This window comes from Triplophysa dalaica, chromosome 11 (assembly GCF_015846415.1).
Source record: "Triplophysa dalaica isolate WHDGS20190420 chromosome 11, ASM1584641v1, whole genome shotgun sequence".
Classification (NCBI taxonomy): Eukaryota; Metazoa; Chordata; class Actinopteri; order Cypriniformes; family Nemacheilidae; genus Triplophysa; species Triplophysa dalaica.
The window spans coordinates 1,384,335-1,402,931 of NC_079552.1; the positions used below are offsets into that span (position 1 = coordinate 1,384,335).

An 18,597-nucleotide genomic window follows, 5' to 3' on the forward strand; every position below is an offset into this window, starting at 1 on the left:
TGGAATGAAAAGGATCGTGGCTTTTTTCTGGTCTCGTTGTTTTCTCCACAATTTTGTGTGTATGAAGCTACTGATATAAAAAAGCCACAAAAAGTTTGTTTTACTTTGATTCATCCATTCAAAGAGTAAACAGGCTGCGATTCGATTTGTTCTGATCTTTTATTTGACTTTAAGTGACTGTACAAGACTCATGAATGAGGAATAAAAAAGATGTTGACCTGGAGCTGATGGTGCACATACTGAATACTGACCACAGTGTGGCGCACTTTTATATTATAAAACAGACCGGAATCATATCTGTAAACATCAGCGATAACAATTTAAGTTACAAAATTTATAAGTTATCCCTTTTAGAAGATTTACAAAAGTTGCCTCGCAAATAACAAACATTCAAAAAACAACAATCTTTAAAGTAGAGATAACCATTATTTTCACAATGAACACATGGTATTAGGTTCAACATGGAATGACACAGTATTCAGCCACAATATATTATTTTAGACCAAAATGCACGTTGTAGATTGTAAAAAGCACATTTTAGCTTGACCAAATATTGATTTAAAACCAGAATGATGCTTCCACTTTTACAGGTATTATGAGCAACAATGTAAGACCTTGTAAAACTGTGACATAATGTAGACATCATCTGCTTTTGATGCATTTTACCCATTAACAAAAGCCATTTTGTGCATCTTCAATAGGCTGATGCCACCGGCTTCTCTCTCAGAACACCTGCTCATCTTCTGAATTACAAGTCAATCCCTTGTGAGATATGAGAGAAAATGAGCTAGATTGTCCTCTGAAACCATCATCTTGCTCTTTCACAGTCTCAAGGGAAGAGCCAGAAAAACTCGGCTCTTAAAATGCCCCATAAAGATATAATGCAACTGTAAATTATGAGTCATGACCTTGCGTTGGTCGCAAGAAATGTTTGTATACCGTTTGTTCTAGACTCATTGCAGCTGGGATCGCGGTGCCAGATGAGGGAACGTGGACATCCACACGACAGCTCGAGGGGCTTTGGTGTTGGATCCAGAACTGCTTTTGCTTCTGTTAATGTTCTCCGAGCAGTACGCCTTCATCCGGTACAAGCTAGCTTTGCTCTCACAGCAGCCCATGGAACTCAGGAGAATACAGGCGTCTTTCCTGAACGCCCTGGTGAAAATGGCATAGAGGAATGGGTTGGCGCAGGAGTTGATGGGGTAGAAGAGCACCAGGAGGATCTTGGAGTTGGTCACGGTGATGAGAGGGAGCTTGAAGGCGGCTGAGATGGCGAAAAATGAGATTGGCGCCATGCACAGAAAGTCAGTGAAGATGAGCACTGCCATGCGTTTGGCGATCTTGGCGTCGGCGGCACGACCGGGGAACTCCGGGTTGCGCACGGCGGAGTAAATGCACACGTAGCAGCTGCAAATCACCAGGAAAGCTCCCACATTGAAGAGTAGCAGGAGTATGACGTAGGCCTGGGATAAAGGTGTCTCGATGTCCATCGGCAAACACATGCTGACTTTCTTGTAGCTGCTTACACCCATCAGGGGAAGCAGCGCCATAACGAGACAGAGCAGCCATCCGACCACCATGATAACCGAAGCGTGACTCAGGCCCAAGCGTCTCTCCAGCCTCAGAGCGTGAGTTATGGTGTGCCAGCGCTCCACGGTAATGGAGGACAGCGTGTACACGGACAGCTCGGCACCGAACACCGACAGGAACCCGGCGATGCCACACCCCATTCCCGTCTGCCACTCGATGGCATGTTGACTGTAGTGCCCGCGGGTGCTGAGGTCCACGGCGGCGATCATGAGGAGATACACGCCGATGCAGAGGTCAGCGAAGGCCAGGTGACACATGAGGAACCTCGGGACGGTCAGCTTGCAGCGACTCGTAAAAATCACGAGCAACACTGTCAGGTTGCCCGCAATGGCCAAGACATTGATGAACCAAATGGCCACCCTCAAGAACCCGAAACCAGCGATGTCCTCGCAGGGGTTGAAGGCGTCCGCCTCGGGGCTGCACTGGAGGGGCGGTCTGCGCTGACACAAGTCTAGTTCTGGGTAATGAAAGTCCACGCTTCCAAAAGTCTCCTCAGCCGATACGGATCCAGCCACGTCAGATGGAAGCGGATCGTCCACCATTACGAAGCCATCAGACACGGTGTCAGACGAACTCCTGAAAAACAACAGAGACGTGTGAAGTGTCGAGGATCTCTCGGATGATTCTAACTGTGTGTTCCCACCATCGCAAATCTAGCGTTAAGAGCGAGTGATTTACATGTTAAGTCAATGCAATGACACGATAGGACATCCTGCAGCAAAATTCACGCAAATGAGGTGGTGCGAATGACGCGGCACGAATTGAGCGTTTCTGCGTTTGACGCGCGTAACACGTTATTCGTGATTATTGCGTGAGTTGTGAAATCTGAATTTAGACGAAATTCGCTCCACGTTAACCAATCAGGAGATTGCTCTAGTAGTGACGAGATTATGACATAGCTAGCGGAGGCAGAAATCCGAAACAACAATGGAGGACAAAATCATTGTTGCTATATGTGGATACCTGGAGCTGTACGAAACATCTTCTTACTTTTATCGAAACAGGAATAAGAAGCATCTTGCTTGGATGAAAGTGAGTGAGGAGGTCGCACAATCTGGTAAATAGTAAAAAACGCTCTTCACTCAATTTGAGATATATATATAGACATGAGACTGGAGCCACCTGGTATAAGCTCCTCCCATGGCCCAGCAGCCACCACCAGTGTGTCCTTGAGCAAAACACTTTACTCCATTTTGCTCAAAGGGGATTGCCCCTGTAATAAGTGCACTGTTAGTCGCTTTGGATAAAAGCGTCTGCCAAATGACAAAAAAAAAAAAAGTCATGGCGCGAATTCGCGTCTGTTGTGAAGTGAATTTAACGAGTGATTGAAGCAAATTTTACGCCCGAATGAAGCGAGTAAACTCAAAATGTACAAGTGCCCAACTACGAACAAATAGTGCAATTAATTTGCGCAAGTCGAGAGAGGTCACATCAAATTCAGAATTAGCTTTCTATCTTTTTTAATTGAGCTAGGAATTTAAATTGGGTGTGCTGTGTATATCTGGAGATTGACAGTAAGAACGATCACAAATTTGACCTATGCCAAACAAAACCACAAAATGGTCAATGCATTCGTCTCATATTTTTATCAAGATACTGACATAATAGGATCTACTGTATTTCAAACATCGAGCTGAACAGACATAATAATTAAATGTTTATGCGGAATTTGAGTTCATTTTCCCAATTCTGTTAAGATTTTCACTGCTGATACTGATGTTTTTTCATTTTAAAAGTATTCATTATCTCAGCTCCAATAAGATTACATTTATGAATGTATTAATTATTAGACTCAATGAAATGAGCAAAATTAATGCAAATGGTGATAATAATAATATGATTTAAAAATATTTGAACATTTGAACTATAATTCCACTTATTTCATTCTTTCTGCCGTCTTTAATTTTCAAGTATAATAAAAAAGTCTACTTATTTTAAATTTTGGCAGGGGTGCGTAGCTGATTCTTACAACTAATTAAAACAAAATTAAACACCTATTTTGATAAGTTAAAGTAACTTTTTTTTAAATAATTTATGTTAAAAAATAGACTCGTCACTTATAACTTGAGTTGGAAAATAAATCTCAATTAATCTCCAGCAAGTCGCAGCGTTGTCAAATAGATCCCAAATTGGTTTTTAAAAAGCTTTTTTTTTTGATTTTTAAAGCTCTTACCTAGCTGATGGATTGTGGTCACCACAGTTTGAAGATCCATTTCTCGATCCAGCAATAACAGACCCCTCCCTGTGAGGGGATGAGACACACAAATGTCATGGTTCAAAGAGAGTGTTTAAAAAAAAAAGCATGAAGCCACTTATACTGATGTTCCTCTGCTTTGACTTCAGCAATCAAAAATAAACGTCAAGTGTCGTTACTGGAACCCCGCTGATGGTCTCATTACATTAAATCTTTCGATGATGTCCGCTCGGGGAGATAAACGTCAAAAATAAACGTCAAGTGTCGTTACTGGAAACGACACTTCTTCCAGGTCCAAACGGACCTGGAAGAAGACTTGATGAAGTGTTATATAAATTGAAATGTAGCGTCACCTGTTGGAGTCCCAGCTGAGCAGCGCGCAGCAGTGACTGGGATACGTCAGGTGCGCTTCTCTCAAGCTCTTTAACCCCTTCAGCGGAGGCAACCTCTTCAGGGCGAGCGCTGAACGGGCCACCAGCATCAGCACGTCTTCTAGACCATAAGAGGGCAGCGTCTCCAACGGCGTGAAGGACACGTCACTGATGGACAACAGAGAGTCAGCGTATACTGCCTACTGTTCTGTAGAAATAGTTGGTAAAACACTACTTACAGTACAGTAGGACCAAACGCTATTTTGAAAGCGTCCTCGTGGATGACACGAAGATCTTTGTTGTTTTTTAATACCCTGTGTAACAAACATTTTTGTTGTGATTATTTGTGAAATGGTTGAAATATTTAAAATAGTATTTAAAGTATCACTAGTATTTACAGCTTATCTATGCTGGTTCCGTTGAAGGCATGGCTCTCAATTTCCCTAAATCCATTGTTAAAGAGATTCCTGTAAAAGGAAAATTTCACGAGCTGGTTATCACTTTGCATTAAACTAAAATATATCCAGAATTGTTTGGGTTAAAATCGTTGACCTAACACAGCAACGATAACACACACACACCAAAGAAAAGCTGTTTGTGATTACAGACTGGACAATCTTGTTTACATACAGATACAGAGATTGAAGGTCTTTATGTCTTTATTTATGTAGACAAAGCAAAACATTTTGATTGACAGCTTTATCATTAAGAAACAACGACCATAACAGAAGCGTAACCTCATTGAATAGGAGAGGGCTGAACATTTTCCATAATTTTTGCTTATTTCCGACCAAAACACAACACAGTCTTATGACATTATCACTGTAATCTATTATTTTGTATTCATGGACACGAATTTCCCCCTTTCTTCATGTCAGTCAGGACAATCTAATGTATTTTAACACGCGGTATCTTTCATATGTATAAATATACAGTATATCTACGCAATCTGATGGGAATTCATTCCTATTTTACAGGTGGCTCATTCGTGTGATTTTCCTAAGATACGTTTTGTTATGACTTGACTTTGCCCCTGTGATGTTAGGTTTAGGGGCGGGGTTAGGGCAGCCATTTATCGTTGCTTTGCCACCTCGTATAACTCACTTTTTTAGCTAAATTAGCCTTTGCAGCTGTGATTTATGGGTTTTGGGTTAGCCACGACCTAAAACATGTACGACTTTTTTGAAATTTTGTTATAGAAATACAAATTAACACACACTCACAGTCTTTATATTCAAAACCGTGCTGAAAGGTGGGAATTTGTGTCCATAAACAGGAATAAATAGATTCTAAATTTCGTGCAAATGCCAATAACTGTCTCGAGACAGGGTTGCAAAACAATATTGGTAGTATTCTGAGTATTTGGGGGGTAACTGTGTGTTCCTCAATATTAACAGATGTAACAACTCTGATTCATACACATCTGATTTATTAGATACTGTACTTACATTGTTGTGTATTCACTTGTCATTCCGATGAAAGCGTTTGCTGGGATTGAACGGAGGTGGAGATTATCACAAATATCCCTGAAAAAGACAAAATCACTCCAGTCCTTTAAACTGTAAAACCTTTTCGTCTTACATGAAACACACAACTCGACAATTACTTTGTCTGTCTTACTCTCCACAGCCGGTATTCTAACGTACATGTCTATGAAAGTGTGTTTATGTATACGTCATAACATCTATTATATAGCACCTAAAAACAGCACATGCTCAAATATACTATTATTTTCTATCATTCAATCTCACTCACCACATCTTTCAACCAGATCAATGAAATAGCAGCCGCAGGGTAAACTCACAGTATGAAATGAGACTCCAGAGAGAAGATGGAGGTCAGATCAGGAAAAACAGTGATGCCCGTGTTGGAAATGCTCCTGTGAAATAGAAAAGCAATCTAACTTGAGTCTGGAGCCCGAGACTAAAACATAACTCACAAAAAAGAGGCTTCATCAGGGATTCTTTTTTATTGCTTTTATCCGGGCCCAAAAAATGTATACTGGTAGGACTTTGAAGTGTCTCTGGCTTTGGTCAGAAAATTATTTCATACTTGATTACCTCTAAATAGTGGCCAGAGGAAATTCGGCTCAGGAAAACTGCACCAAATGAATTATTGCATCTCATTCACTACTAACATTAATTCAAACATTCCCCATCAAAGTCATAAAACCATTTTTATGGGTCCACTGGATGCTATCAACATTTCTCTGCATGGTATCATTATGGTACATTGTAAATTCAAAATATTGGAGAGAAAGTTTAACCAAGTGACTTTTATCCTTTTTGTTTTTTCTTGTTATCAATAATAATCTAAAAGTACTCTTTTGTTTGCGAATGTGAACCGGAAGTTAAGGGCAAAACGCACGCATGAGCAGCAGCGATTGTTTATGTTGCCACTTTGAAACCGTTAATATAATAATTTGTCATCCTTTTTATTAGAACAAATCCTTTAAGTATAATGAACATCGGATGAAATCAAAATTAACAACCAAAAAAAAGTATTTAAAGTCACATAAAAAATATTTAATTTGGGAATAATTAAAAAACATTTGCAAATATAAATAAAATATTTGGCCAAAAAAACTTCCCTACATACTACAAATTACAATAACAATGGGAGATATAACATAACACATCAGTCATTGTAAAATTTAAGTCTAATCCACATTTTTAAATAAGGAATTTGCTATTCTTTAGATACTCATATTTATAAATGCTTTGCAATGTGAATAAACGTCTAATTAATTAAAACACACATCATTGTAGAGTCATTTTATTGTCGTTAAAGTGTCTGAAATATAGTCTATTAATAAGAATAAACCATCAGGAAACACGTTTAGGAAAGTGATGGACTGCATACAACGGTTTTATTATCCAGCAGATGAGTATACGTTTATAAAACATATTAAGAGGAGAACTTCTGCTCATTTAAGATCTGTCATAAAGACCCACATTGACGCATGTTAACATCACAAACAGGATTTTTAGTATTTAATTAAGTGAAAGCCCTAAAAATAGAAATAATCTATCATGATCTCCGCATGTAGATACGCTTAACACTGTTACCGGAAATGACCGAGCCGCATCGAGGAGAATGCGGAAGACTACGTGCAAGAAGTCCATCAGGGCTAACAAGACACAGGTGGCACAAGAACTACGTCACGGGAACAGAACTACGACAGGAAGAGTAAGTGACATAAACAAGAGGAGCACAAAATAAGACTAGGCAAGCAACAAAAGGTGAAAAAAATAATATGATAATATTAAAATATGAACACTCAAATTGTCTAGAGAGGATCAGTTTCAGATTTGTGACTTTGAAGAGAAATTGCAAAATAAGTAGAATGACATAACAGGTGCTCACAGATATCTTAGCTTGGGCAGGTGATTGAACGCCATCTGATGGATGTGAATCAGGCTCCGTGTGTTCTGGATTGAGCTGTGACACAAATTCTTGTATGAGAAATTGCAAACAAGTGGTACATAACTATGAAAAGAGTCTGTTCTGTCTCTTATAATGACTGCCGTCATCGCGACACGAATTGAAATCAAACCAAATAACCCTGAAGTGTTAGTTTGATCCTCGAGTGGGTTCTTACATTTCAGAGACATTCAGAAGGTTGTTGAAGGCTTCTGTCTCTATGGATTCCAACGAGGTGCTCTGGGCGATTTCACTGGAACAAAAAACCTGAATGTAAGAAATTGGAAAACTCAAACTGCATTATATTCATCGTCTTACTGGATTTTGGTTTGTTTGTTTATATTGTGGTCACATCATGAAAAAGGATTGAAAGTGGTGACTCTCAATATGGACCTTAGAGCATAAAGTCAATATACTGTATATTAAAAGCATATGTCAGCCAATATATTTAATGTCATATTTTGAGGAAAAAAATATGATATTTCATTGGACCATTGACAACCGAAATACAGCTCGAGAGAAAAAGATTCACCCCTAAGTGAAGTACATTCTTCTAAGTGTGATATTAAGAGTGTCACTGACGATATACTGCGAGCTATTTATGCCAAAGAATAATCTATTCTGTGCGAGCGTTCAGACTGTTCGTCCTAACTCACATGTCCTGGCACTTATCAAAGAGGATTCGTGGAAAATTTGGCATGGGGCGCATTTTTGAAAAGGGAGTCAACATCAAAAGATTTACTCCAGCGATCTTGTGATGTAGAGATGGATGGCGTCTCCCGTCATGCAGAAATAAAAAATACTCACATGCGTTTGACTCCTTTCAGGCCGTCGAAGCTGCGACTGCTGATGGTTCTCAGTGAGATGTAGTTCAGAACTCTGAAATGAGAAGATGCACAAATTGAATTCAATGTATAACTGTGCAAAACTCACTTCTGCAGTTGAATGCTGTTTTTGGTTGATGCAAATAACGCTTTATTTGAGCAGAATCTCGATTAAAACCACGATGACAAACCTCTTTTTAATAAGCTGCACATGTGAGGTCTTTCACCATCAAACCACACACACTTTATTACTGCAGAAGTCAGACGTACGTTTGAACGGAAGAGAATTTACAGCCACATCAAACAACTGAGAAATACACGCAATAAATGGAATCGAGATAACATCATTTACATTTATGTGTTTGACGGACGCTTTTATCTGATGCAAGTATTTGCTGGACACTTGAACCCTTGACCTTGGCGTTGCTAGCGCAATGTTCTCTCTACAGGGACATCACAGATTTTGACAATACATAGCCAACAATTGAAAAGGATTATACAGAAAGTAAGTCGATATTTGGTTCGTGAGGTTTTGTTCTGCACAAAGTGTGTAGCTTAAATGTCTGATAAGCCTCAAGGAGGTTTACGTCAACAAATCATTTCCACCCGGAGACAGAAGAGATAAAAGCTCATCCAGCAAGGTCCAAAAAATCAAACAGCCAGACAATGACCTCCATTCCACTGCTGTTCATGAAATCCATATGAGACTTTTCAAGATGTCTATATTCAAGTGAACGTTTCACCAGAATCACAGGGGAGAATGTTTTTTGTTGCGTTTCAATGAAGCATCAGTCTCAGATGCTTTTATAAAAATTGTTTAGGAGAAAATAAAACAAATAAGACGATTTTGCAAATCCATGAAGGTGTAAAATGAATCAAAGGTCAAATCATCTGGATTCGGGTTCATTTGATGAGCAATGTTTGAGATTTTCAATAATATTGACTTTTGATTGCAGACGAGACAAATCTGAGCTCAGACATCGTTGAAATCTCTTCTGAGACATTTGTGAGACTTACGACTCTTTTTCTCAGGAGAAATATCTGAGACTTAAAAATTCCATTCGCTCTCCATTTAATCTCATCGTTGAGTATCAGAAATGGTTGAGAGTTTAAAGACGTTGTGACTTAAAATAAACCACCTTGAATTTTTAATGACGTCATATTTTTAGGGCGCAGTAATTACATCACATTATGTGTCACGCGTCTCAGCCCTGCTTCATCTAACAGTTAGAAACCTTTGCATTCAGTTAATTGTCCCTCAGTTTGATGTGGAGAGAGGGTCACCATGTTCTCGGGGTTTGTAATTGTGAAGCGCTGTTTGATTCATCTCCGGCGTTGCAGCTCTGATGATGTGAGAATAGACTCTTGTTAGCAGGTTGGAGAAGAAGCTGTCAAAATTGCAGCCCTCCGCTGTGCTGAGCTCACGCACATTATATAAACGCGTCTTCTGAACAAACACGCATACAGTGACCCTAAACATGTTTGGATATTTAAACCAAAAATAAACAAACGCGCACTTCACATACCAGTGTGTCCAAATACAGTTTAACCCTAATTTCAAGAAGATTTTTAATTGTGCTTTGTGTATGCTAATGTCAGCACTAGCAGTACGCTTGAATGTGTACTACATGTATGTCAGTACTACTTCGGACTAAACTGGCCCACTTTTTTGTTTGCAACTATATACAACAATTGAACTAATAGGTTAATGAAAGTTAACTAGTACAATATTTTAATTTATAAACGTACACTGAAGTATGCTCACAGAAAAATATTAGAGTAATAGTTTTAAGAAGAGTTCTTCAAGTGAACTTAGCATCAAGCTTTAAAGGCCCAGTGAAATTAATGAAGTTTTTCTCTTTTATTCAAAATCCGTTAGGCTTAAGGCTTCAATAAACTGATATGCAGCTACGCACTGACAAAATTCCTATTTAGAACATAGAAGTGTTCAAAACTGACAGTCTGGCACGTGCGCTCAAAAAAGCTTTGCTTCACCCTCTCGTCAAAGTTCTCGTCCAATCAAATCCGCTTTAGAACCTGAAGAGTCCCACCCGCTTCACTTTGATCAGCCACTTGTTCGCACATTTATCAAGTCCCATATGGTGAATGTTGCATAATGCACTGGATGGGAGATAGGGGATGATCCAGACAGTGTTGACATTAGTCCCAGTGAAATAAAAAAACTACTTTTATAGTAAATTGTTTATCAATGTGGGTCATTTTCTTTTTAAAATTCATCTACTCTCATAATCTTCAGTTAAAATCTAAATATTGAACTTTTGTCCTGAAATGACTATCCATCTCAAATCACATGAATCTGACGGCTTGGGCGAAGCATCCTTTAACTCCTCCACTATAAATGTCAGTCTGCTGCTTGTTTCATTTCAAAATGCAACAGCTGTTTTATACATCCAATCAATTGGCTGTAGAAAAACGCATGCCACGCCCACTAATTTTCTATTTTGAAATTCCTTTTCACTCGGAAATGCGTCAGAATACGGAAGTAAAACAATCGCAACTTCTGGTTCACGGGGACTTTAACATAAAGTCTTAATTTTTCGCGTTAGTGTCCCGCGTGTGGTTGCACGTGAGTGTCATCTGGTTGAGAGACACAATAGCACAGAGCTGATCATATGCGCCGATCATACGCGCAAAGCTGCTGAGAAAACTTAAAGTATCTGACCCGTTTCAATTCTACACAGAATGTCGTATGTTAAGGCTAAATGGAAGATATCTGACATCGCAGGCTTGATGAGTAATGGCAAGCTCACAATACGTGATTTTGGCTTGATTTTGCTGTCGCCAACAAAACCTGCGGATCGCGACCAAATCGTTGCTCGCTTTACCAAATTGCTCCTTCAAATCTGCTAAATGTTATTTGGAGTCAGATATTTTGGCACCCCCAAAATGAAAATCAACTTACGAGACATTAAACACAAAGAAGAAGGAGTGGGTGATTACATTCAGGATGGGTTTTCATATTTTAAGGACGTCGCTCATTTATCTGATGACCTTGATTGCACTGAACTCTTATCAGGATTCAAGGTTTCACGAGTAAGGAGATGATTTTAGGAGCTCAAGGACACGACACACAGGCGCTCTTAACGCTCGACACAGCAGGCGGTGTGGCTGAATCAAGAGTCAGTCAGACGTTCATTTTCAGCAAAGACTGCTTGACCTGTCTATTACAGATACTTTTCACAAGCTCGTCACATGTCAACAACTCCTCTACTGCTTTTTTAGAAACGGCAGAGGTGTCATGCGTAAGCGTGTAATGAGAAACATCAGGACTGTTCCTCGGCAGGACAGAGAGCTTCAGTGCCGAGCCAAAGAGAAGTACCAGCTTGTGGTGATAAAACTATACACTGTATATATTGTGATAAGAAAACCTTCCCTAATGCTGTTGCTTTTTCCACTCGAACTAATTAATTGTGTTTTATTAAGATCCAAATTTGGTGAGTTGATGAAGCATTAAGTGTTGGTCACATTCCAACTGTGACTGAGTTTCAAGGTTCTGAACCACCGCACAAACCAAACTATTGATAATAAACTAAAATATACGGTTTCTCTCATAACAAACAGAATCAAATTGAACATTTTTTATATCAAAAGAGAAACGGTGCCACCGTGAAAAGAGCACTGTGTTAAACAGACAAACTTCTGATCCCGTTAAACACCTGGAACAGAGTTCATTTAACAATATTTACACATTTGTGGACAACGTTTGTATACATCCGAACACATTAAACCATGAAATGTGTTTAGGCATGGAGTGTGATTATTTATGAAACACAGTCACAGATAAGCAAATCTGTTATCTCTTTTGGATTGCTTTTGTGATTTTGTTGTATTGTTCCTCAAGGAAGAGGCAAACATGAAGAACAACACAGATACACAATACAGTATTTAGGAATCAATTCTGTCTGTCCTACAAGAGAAGGGGACATAACTTTCCACACACCTCACACGCTTGTACAAATAGCACATAATCAGAACTCAAATAATAGATTTGCTTCACTGCGAAAAGAGAAAACCTTCACCAAATGGACCATTCACCATCAAAGACCAGAACTGTCCGTTTTCATTTCGATCACATTGTGCTACGAAACAGTCTCAGGAAGGAACTGAGCTGACTTGACAACTCCTTAGATTTGGGTGTACTAGCTGCGGTGTGTGATTTACGTGTTCACGGACATGATATTCAGGAGATGGGATTTCATTGTGAATCATTGGCAGCAAAATTCATACAGTTCATAAATAATCAGCGGAACGGTGTAGAAATAAACCACACTGCGTTGGGTTCAGAGCACCTCATAAGTACACCTAAAAATGTTAATTCTTCATTATTTACTCACTCTCATGTCAAACCTGTAAAGACACATCATGGTCTTCATGTGGATACAGTATATTTAAGATCAGAATTTCTCATGGGCCTGTGAATCACAGTTCAGGTTGGATTATAGGTAATTAAACAGGCGAGTACTAATACTAATGAACGTAATGTACTTTATCTTTAATAAGCTATAATTGTGAGGCTGCGTGTTATTTCACATAGCTATAGAGACCCAGGCTGTTTTTGACATTATGATGTCTGTGAATCTTTATTGGGATATTTCGTCTCGGCTTCCAAACCACTATTGCTTAAGAAACAAATACAGTTAATCAAACACACAGACTCATGTTGTCACGATATACAAGCCCCATTTTTTGAAAATATGAAATGCAAAGAGTAATATGAAAATCAAATAGTTACCTTGCTTCACATGACACTTATGTAAAAATAAGTCCCTGGTCAGTAAACAGTTTTGTTATTATGAACTCATTACGAGTTCGACTCTCAAATGCAACACACAAAACTCTTCTGATAACACTAATGTTGACACTTGATAATCGCATCAGCTAGAATTGTGCGCAATTACGCAGTGCGCGTTTGGACACTGTACAACACTTTGTTGAATCCGATATAGCTGATATATAAAGTAAGATGAACGTGTTTCTCTTTATCAGTACTTACAGTCTGCTGTGAGTCTTGGTCTTCATGATCTCTGTGGCACTGTTGCAGGTGATGCTCTTCTGCGAACAGCGGCAGATCTCCGGACACACGAAACAAACCCCGCCGCAGAAGGGCATTAACAGAGGAGAAATGAGCAGCACAAGAGATCTCCACATTGTCGAAGTTGGACAGTGGCACGTTCTTTAAACTCTCAATTCTTCTCTCTCCACTTGTCTGGAGAGCGCGCGCTGGAGACTTCGGGATGTTGGAAGATAAACGTGTTTCACATTTTATGAGTTACACACCGTTTGATTTAAAGGTTAATGTAGCCGCTTAGCGTTTCAAAGTACTTGCTATGAGAGAGTGAGGATGGAGTGTTGGGGTGGAGAGCAGAGGGTTGACTGCGCATCTACATCTACGAGAAATTACAACGAATGCGCTTCTCCCTTAACCAATGGAGACAGAGTGCGCGCACGCGCACACACGCGGCACAGAGTGTTTACGCTTCAAAACAACACGCTTCAAAACAACAAACATCGTGTTATGTCACAAAATAGATGGATGGACAATTTTGAATTTATTTTAGATGTTGTTTATTTAATGTCAAAAGCATGCAATGTCTGTTATGTTTTTCTGAGGCCATGGTGACCTGAGTTTAACCGCAATAAGTAATTTGCGTCTGCTCCGGCGCCTGGTTGTGCCATGGATGAGCAGGGGAGGGCCAATCTAACCTTGAAGAAATGAATTCTTAAAAAAACTTCCCATTTCTCCCACTGAATGAAATGATTCCATTATTGGCTGCTACGTGATATAATCTTCCTTTCACACACGTACGCGCTCAAGCGCGCGCGCGCATGCATATTCGGACAGATTATGGGTTCTTCATTCTTTCCCATTAATATCCCTGCTGGTTATAATGAGAAATGAATTGCTTGAAAACTATTTAATGAAAACTATAATTGTGTCTTTGATGGATTCTATTGGTGGACGTTATGGGTACCGATAGAACACCATTAAATACTATTGGAAAAACGCCCCGGACACGTTACAAAAAGATATTAGGCCTATTTGTTTTTGTAATATTTACTTGATATCTATGAGATTTCAGCTTTCCCAATGTTTTTTAAAATTACATACTTATTTATTACTAGAATATATAACGAGTGTAAGATACTGTGTGCATATGTGCTTCGTTTTAACATTGTGGTTTATTTCATTATTTCATTCAAATATCTTTATTTAGTTGTTAATTTAGCTTGTTTCCCTCATATTCTCAGGTCATATGTTCCGTACGTTATTCTCTTCGATAAATAAATAATGTATTGCCTTGTTGCCACGCAACGCGGTGACGTTTTCCAAACCCGGAAGCGGAACGCTACATTTTAGTGCATGCGAAGAAGCAGGCTCGTGAAAGCACAGGAAACGTATGCTTCTATCATCATCTTCATCCATGGACCAAATACAGTCTGCGAGCAGTCTGCTCAGATATCTGGATGGAGAACTCTGGGAGATTAAAGATGCGCTGCGGGAAGAGATTTCCAAGTGTGAGCTCTTTCAGTCCAGCAGGTATGTTGAAGTCAACATGACAGTGAACTTCATTCAATGAAAGATCTTCTGTAGAGACAGATGTTGCGTAACTGCTTTATAATTCTTTTACATTTGTGATGCGTGTTATTTGAATCCAACTCCGAACATGACTCATGAATCGAAAAGCCTCGTTTGATGTAACCGAACCCTTTTTTCTAAAGCAAAACCCGTTTTTTCTCACGCAGTTATGAGCTGACCCTGGATCAGAATAGAGACCTGACTGCGGACAGATTTCATCATATCCTCAGACTGCCGCTAATGAAAGGACATCTTAAAGATCAAGTATTTAAAACGCAACATTTCCTCTTCTCTTTTTCACAATATGTTTTTTTGGGTCTAGACACAGGCCTAGTTTTCAAAATAAAAGTAACAAAATTGGACACTTTCTAGTGTGATACTTCATACTAAAAGTCACAATGACACCAGCTGGTTAAAAGTTCTGGCACAAATGTTTTTTTTCTAAATTGGCACATGGCGATGCGAATTTCATGCTATATATGATATTTTTATTAATGCAATGTCTTTTTTTTAACTAAGATGACCCTATAATTTGGGACCTCTGCATACTATAGTACTTCACTAATAAATAATCTAGTTCATGATATATTTGCATACTTTGAAGCATGCCACTGTAGCACGCCACTGCTTTATGAAAATAAATCACATCTGTTAGTTTGCTCTGTCCATTATGATTAAAGTGCTTTCTTTACATTGCGTTTGTTTAGGTGAAGGAGAAACAGAAAGGTTTCATAGCCAAGAGTTTGAGTATAACTGAACTCATCTGCTCAGCGGACATGGCTACAGGAGTCAAGGTTTTCCATTTTTTACTCCATTTTTATATTCCAACAGCGTCTAGTTATAGACCGAACACACTGTTCTCAGCCGCAGTTGGTTATAACTGAATTTGAACTGTTCTCAAGAGCATTTGCATGTGGCGTTGGCACGCATGAGACAACACATTTGCATTTATTCCACATGGGTATCATTTATTTGAATAGTCACGCTGAAGCGCTGCTGTGATCCACAGGTCGGTGTTGTGTGTGCGTTGTACGGAGGTGCTGTTAGCAATCTAGGAAGTTCAGAGCAGAAGGAAAAATGGTATCTCCCGGTTTCAGTGAGTCTTTAACACGCGTCTCTGCACAAACATGTTTGCAAATCAAAGTCCTGCTCATTTCTGGTTTAGGTTAGGAGCTCATGTGGTCATATGTCTTGTTTGTTAATTAAAATCTCACATCTGCAAACTTTTGATTTCGAACATACTCTTGGTTTCACAAACCTTTGTTTCTCTTTTCTTTGAATCACACATTCGTTTTTTGTCTGTTTGGATTTCGGCCACATAAATCGGTATTCACTCTCATTTCATTTTGTCAAACATCTCATTTTTGTGTCACGGAAATATTTGGAGCAACTTAATTTATTACCAATAATAATCACTTCTCTGTGATTTATCTTTATTTTGACACAATCAATTGAACAATGAAATACCAGTTCCTCTCACGTTCATGTGACGCATTGATTCTGTGTTGATTTGCAGGAGTTAGAATTCACAGGCATGTTTGCCATGACCGAGAGAGGTCACGGTAGCAACGTACGGGGAATTCTTACTGAAGCCCGATACAATCCATCCACACAGGTAACTCTCTTACCCCTCACTCCTCTACGGGACGTTCTCAAAATCTGATTCTGATACAATCTTTATAGTGTGATAATGATTCCCAATGTAAGGACACTACATGAAACTAATGTCATCAGAGGTCGTTTACAAAATATGTCTCATGCATGATTGATGAATGTTTTGACCGTTCTTCTGCAGGAGTTTATAATCCACACGCCCTCTAAAGATGCTCAGAAAATGTACATTGGAAACGCGATGAAAGGAAACGTCGCTGCTGTATTCGCTCAGCTCATTATAAACGGAGAGTCGCGGGGTAAGAGTGACCCAACAGTGAACTTTATTATCAAGCACTGGCACTTAATCATCACAGTCAGTGATCTGAACAACCCCTGATGAACTTGGCTTGTGTTTCATTAGATTTTTTTATCTATAGACATTAGCAGTAAACAACAGTAAAGTTTGTTGATTTCCCAAACGATCAGATTTACGACAAGAAAATCTAAAGATCAGAATATCATAAAGATTTGGGTTAGCTTGAGCATGGCCTTTTTTAACTTGGGCCAGAATTAAAGCAACCAACCCAACAAATGCTTACATTCCAATGCGAAACTAAAATTGTGATTCTAATAGAAAGTATAATGCAGAATATTAAATGATATACGATAAGTTTATTTGCAAAAACAGATAATTCCGATTAATTTCAAACTACAAGATGTTTTTTTTGTTTATACATTTTTAATCACGTTATTATAACTAAAATAAACACGGCTAACTAACACCGTGTCTTCAGCAGACGCAGCGCAATGCGACAGGAGACAGTAGAACACATTATAATTTTTATTTTTGTTCACACTGGTTGTGGCGAGGCGTGACGCGTCCGGTGTAGACACGGTGTTAGTCAGATGTGTTTATTTTAGTTATAATAACGTAATTAAAAATGTTTAATCATAAAACTAATTTGAAAAATTAATTGAAATACACAATACAATACAAAAATCAGTTTTTGCAAATGAAGCAGCCATGCTTTATGTATTGCTCAAAATATTGTAATGTATATATATATATATTTATATAAATATATGAAGAGTTTGGTTCCAAAATGAGATAACTGTTGATTTTTTTATCATATTTTTTGTTGTACATTCCAATTAATGTCAATCAAACTCAGCTGTTTTGATTTAAGCCATTATAACTAAAAAAAAGCTAACGAACATATTAAAACACAATAAAACATGACAACATAATCATAATAATTTGGAACCAAACTCTTCATATACAGTATTCCATGATTAAAATTAAAATAGGAAAATACATTTTTGCACAAGCGATCATTATAGAGATAATAGAAAGAAAATGTCTGTGTAACATGTTAATGCCGGTCAAGTTCTTGCACACCTCAGCAAACCATTTCTATATGAACTACCTTGACATATGGCAGATGCTTTTATCCAAAGCGATTTACAGCTCACTCAAAGTTCGCATTTTATCAGTATACGTGTCCTCTTGATATCGAACCTGTGATCTTTGAGCTGCTAACACATCTTAACTTTGTGCACGGGGGCATCATCCTGTCATAAACCCCCTCCCCAAACTGTGTATGATGTCATTGTATTGCATAGCTTGTTTGCATAGGGATCTAGCCAAACATTTTGATTATTCTTCTGCGTTTGTACATTAATCTATTAATGTGTTTATCTATCTGTGTCAGGCCCTCACTGTTTCATCGTACCCATCCGTGATCAGAATGGAGTCATGTGGCCAGGAGTGAGTGTGATTGACATGAAGCACAAGGAAGGTAATATGACAGATGTTTGTATTAGAGTCATTCTGAATATAACGATGTATGAAGATTAATTCTGCTTTATATGTGATTGAATGCAGGACTGCACGGGGTTGACAATGGCATTCTGATATTTGATCACGTACGGATACCCCGGGAAAATCTGCTAAGCAAGTGAGTTAGCCGTGAGAACTTGAGTTATGAAATAACGTCGAAGTAT

General features: G+C 38.7%; 2 protein-coding genes across 4 annotated transcripts in view; one reads left to right on the forward strand and one right to left on the reverse strand.

Moving 5' to 3' along the window:
• Window positions 1-163: 163 nt before the first annotated feature.
• Window positions 164-18,597, reverse strand: part of lhcgr (luteinizing hormone/choriogonadotropin receptor) — a 61,329-nt gene continuing 42,895 nt past the window's right edge. The window contains exons 1-11 of one of the 2 annotated variants that reach the window (XM_056760247.1): window positions 13,417-14,075; window positions 8,386-8,457; window positions 7,757-7,831; window positions 7,522-7,596; window positions 5,960-6,034; window positions 5,604-5,681; window positions 4,554-4,622; window positions 4,395-4,469; window positions 4,138-4,323; window positions 3,764-3,832; window positions 164-2,166 (exon numbers count right to left, since the gene is read on the reverse strand). In XM_056760247.1, coding sequence (XP_056616225.1) covers window positions 954-2,166; window positions 3,764-3,832; window positions 4,138-4,323; window positions 4,395-4,469; window positions 4,554-4,622; window positions 5,604-5,681; window positions 5,960-6,034; window positions 7,522-7,596; window positions 7,757-7,831; window positions 8,386-8,457; window positions 13,417-13,571 — 2,142 coding nt within the window. In that variant the 5' untranslated portion in view covers window positions 13,572-14,075 and the 3' untranslated portion in view covers window positions 164-953. Of the gene's footprint in view, window positions 2,167-3,763; window positions 3,833-4,137; window positions 4,324-4,394; window positions 4,470-4,553; window positions 4,623-5,603; window positions 5,682-5,959; window positions 6,035-7,521; window positions 7,597-7,756; window positions 7,846-8,385; window positions 8,458-13,416; window positions 14,076-18,597 lie in introns of those variants that run through there. The other variant, XM_056760246.1, reaches the window with a different exon arrangement.
• The window catches only part of acoxl (acyl-CoA oxidase-like), a 32,373-nt gene continuing 28,530 nt past the window's right edge, over window positions 14,755-18,597 (forward strand). Inside the window, exons 1-8 of one of the 2 annotated variants that reach the window (XM_056760248.1) lie at window positions 14,755-14,961; window positions 15,168-15,264; window positions 15,708-15,794; window positions 16,010-16,096; window positions 16,517-16,615; window positions 16,796-16,910; window positions 18,306-18,392; window positions 18,479-18,551. In XM_056760248.1, the coding sequence (XP_056616226.1) occupies window positions 14,822-14,961; window positions 15,168-15,264; window positions 15,708-15,794; window positions 16,010-16,096; window positions 16,517-16,615; window positions 16,796-16,910; window positions 18,306-18,392; window positions 18,479-18,551 (785 nt within the window). In that variant the 5' untranslated portion in view covers window positions 14,755-14,821. The remainder of the gene's footprint in view (window positions 14,962-15,167; window positions 15,265-15,707; window positions 15,795-16,009; window positions 16,097-16,516; window positions 16,616-16,795; window positions 16,911-18,305; window positions 18,393-18,478; window positions 18,552-18,597) is intronic. The other variant, XM_056760249.1, reaches the window with a different exon arrangement.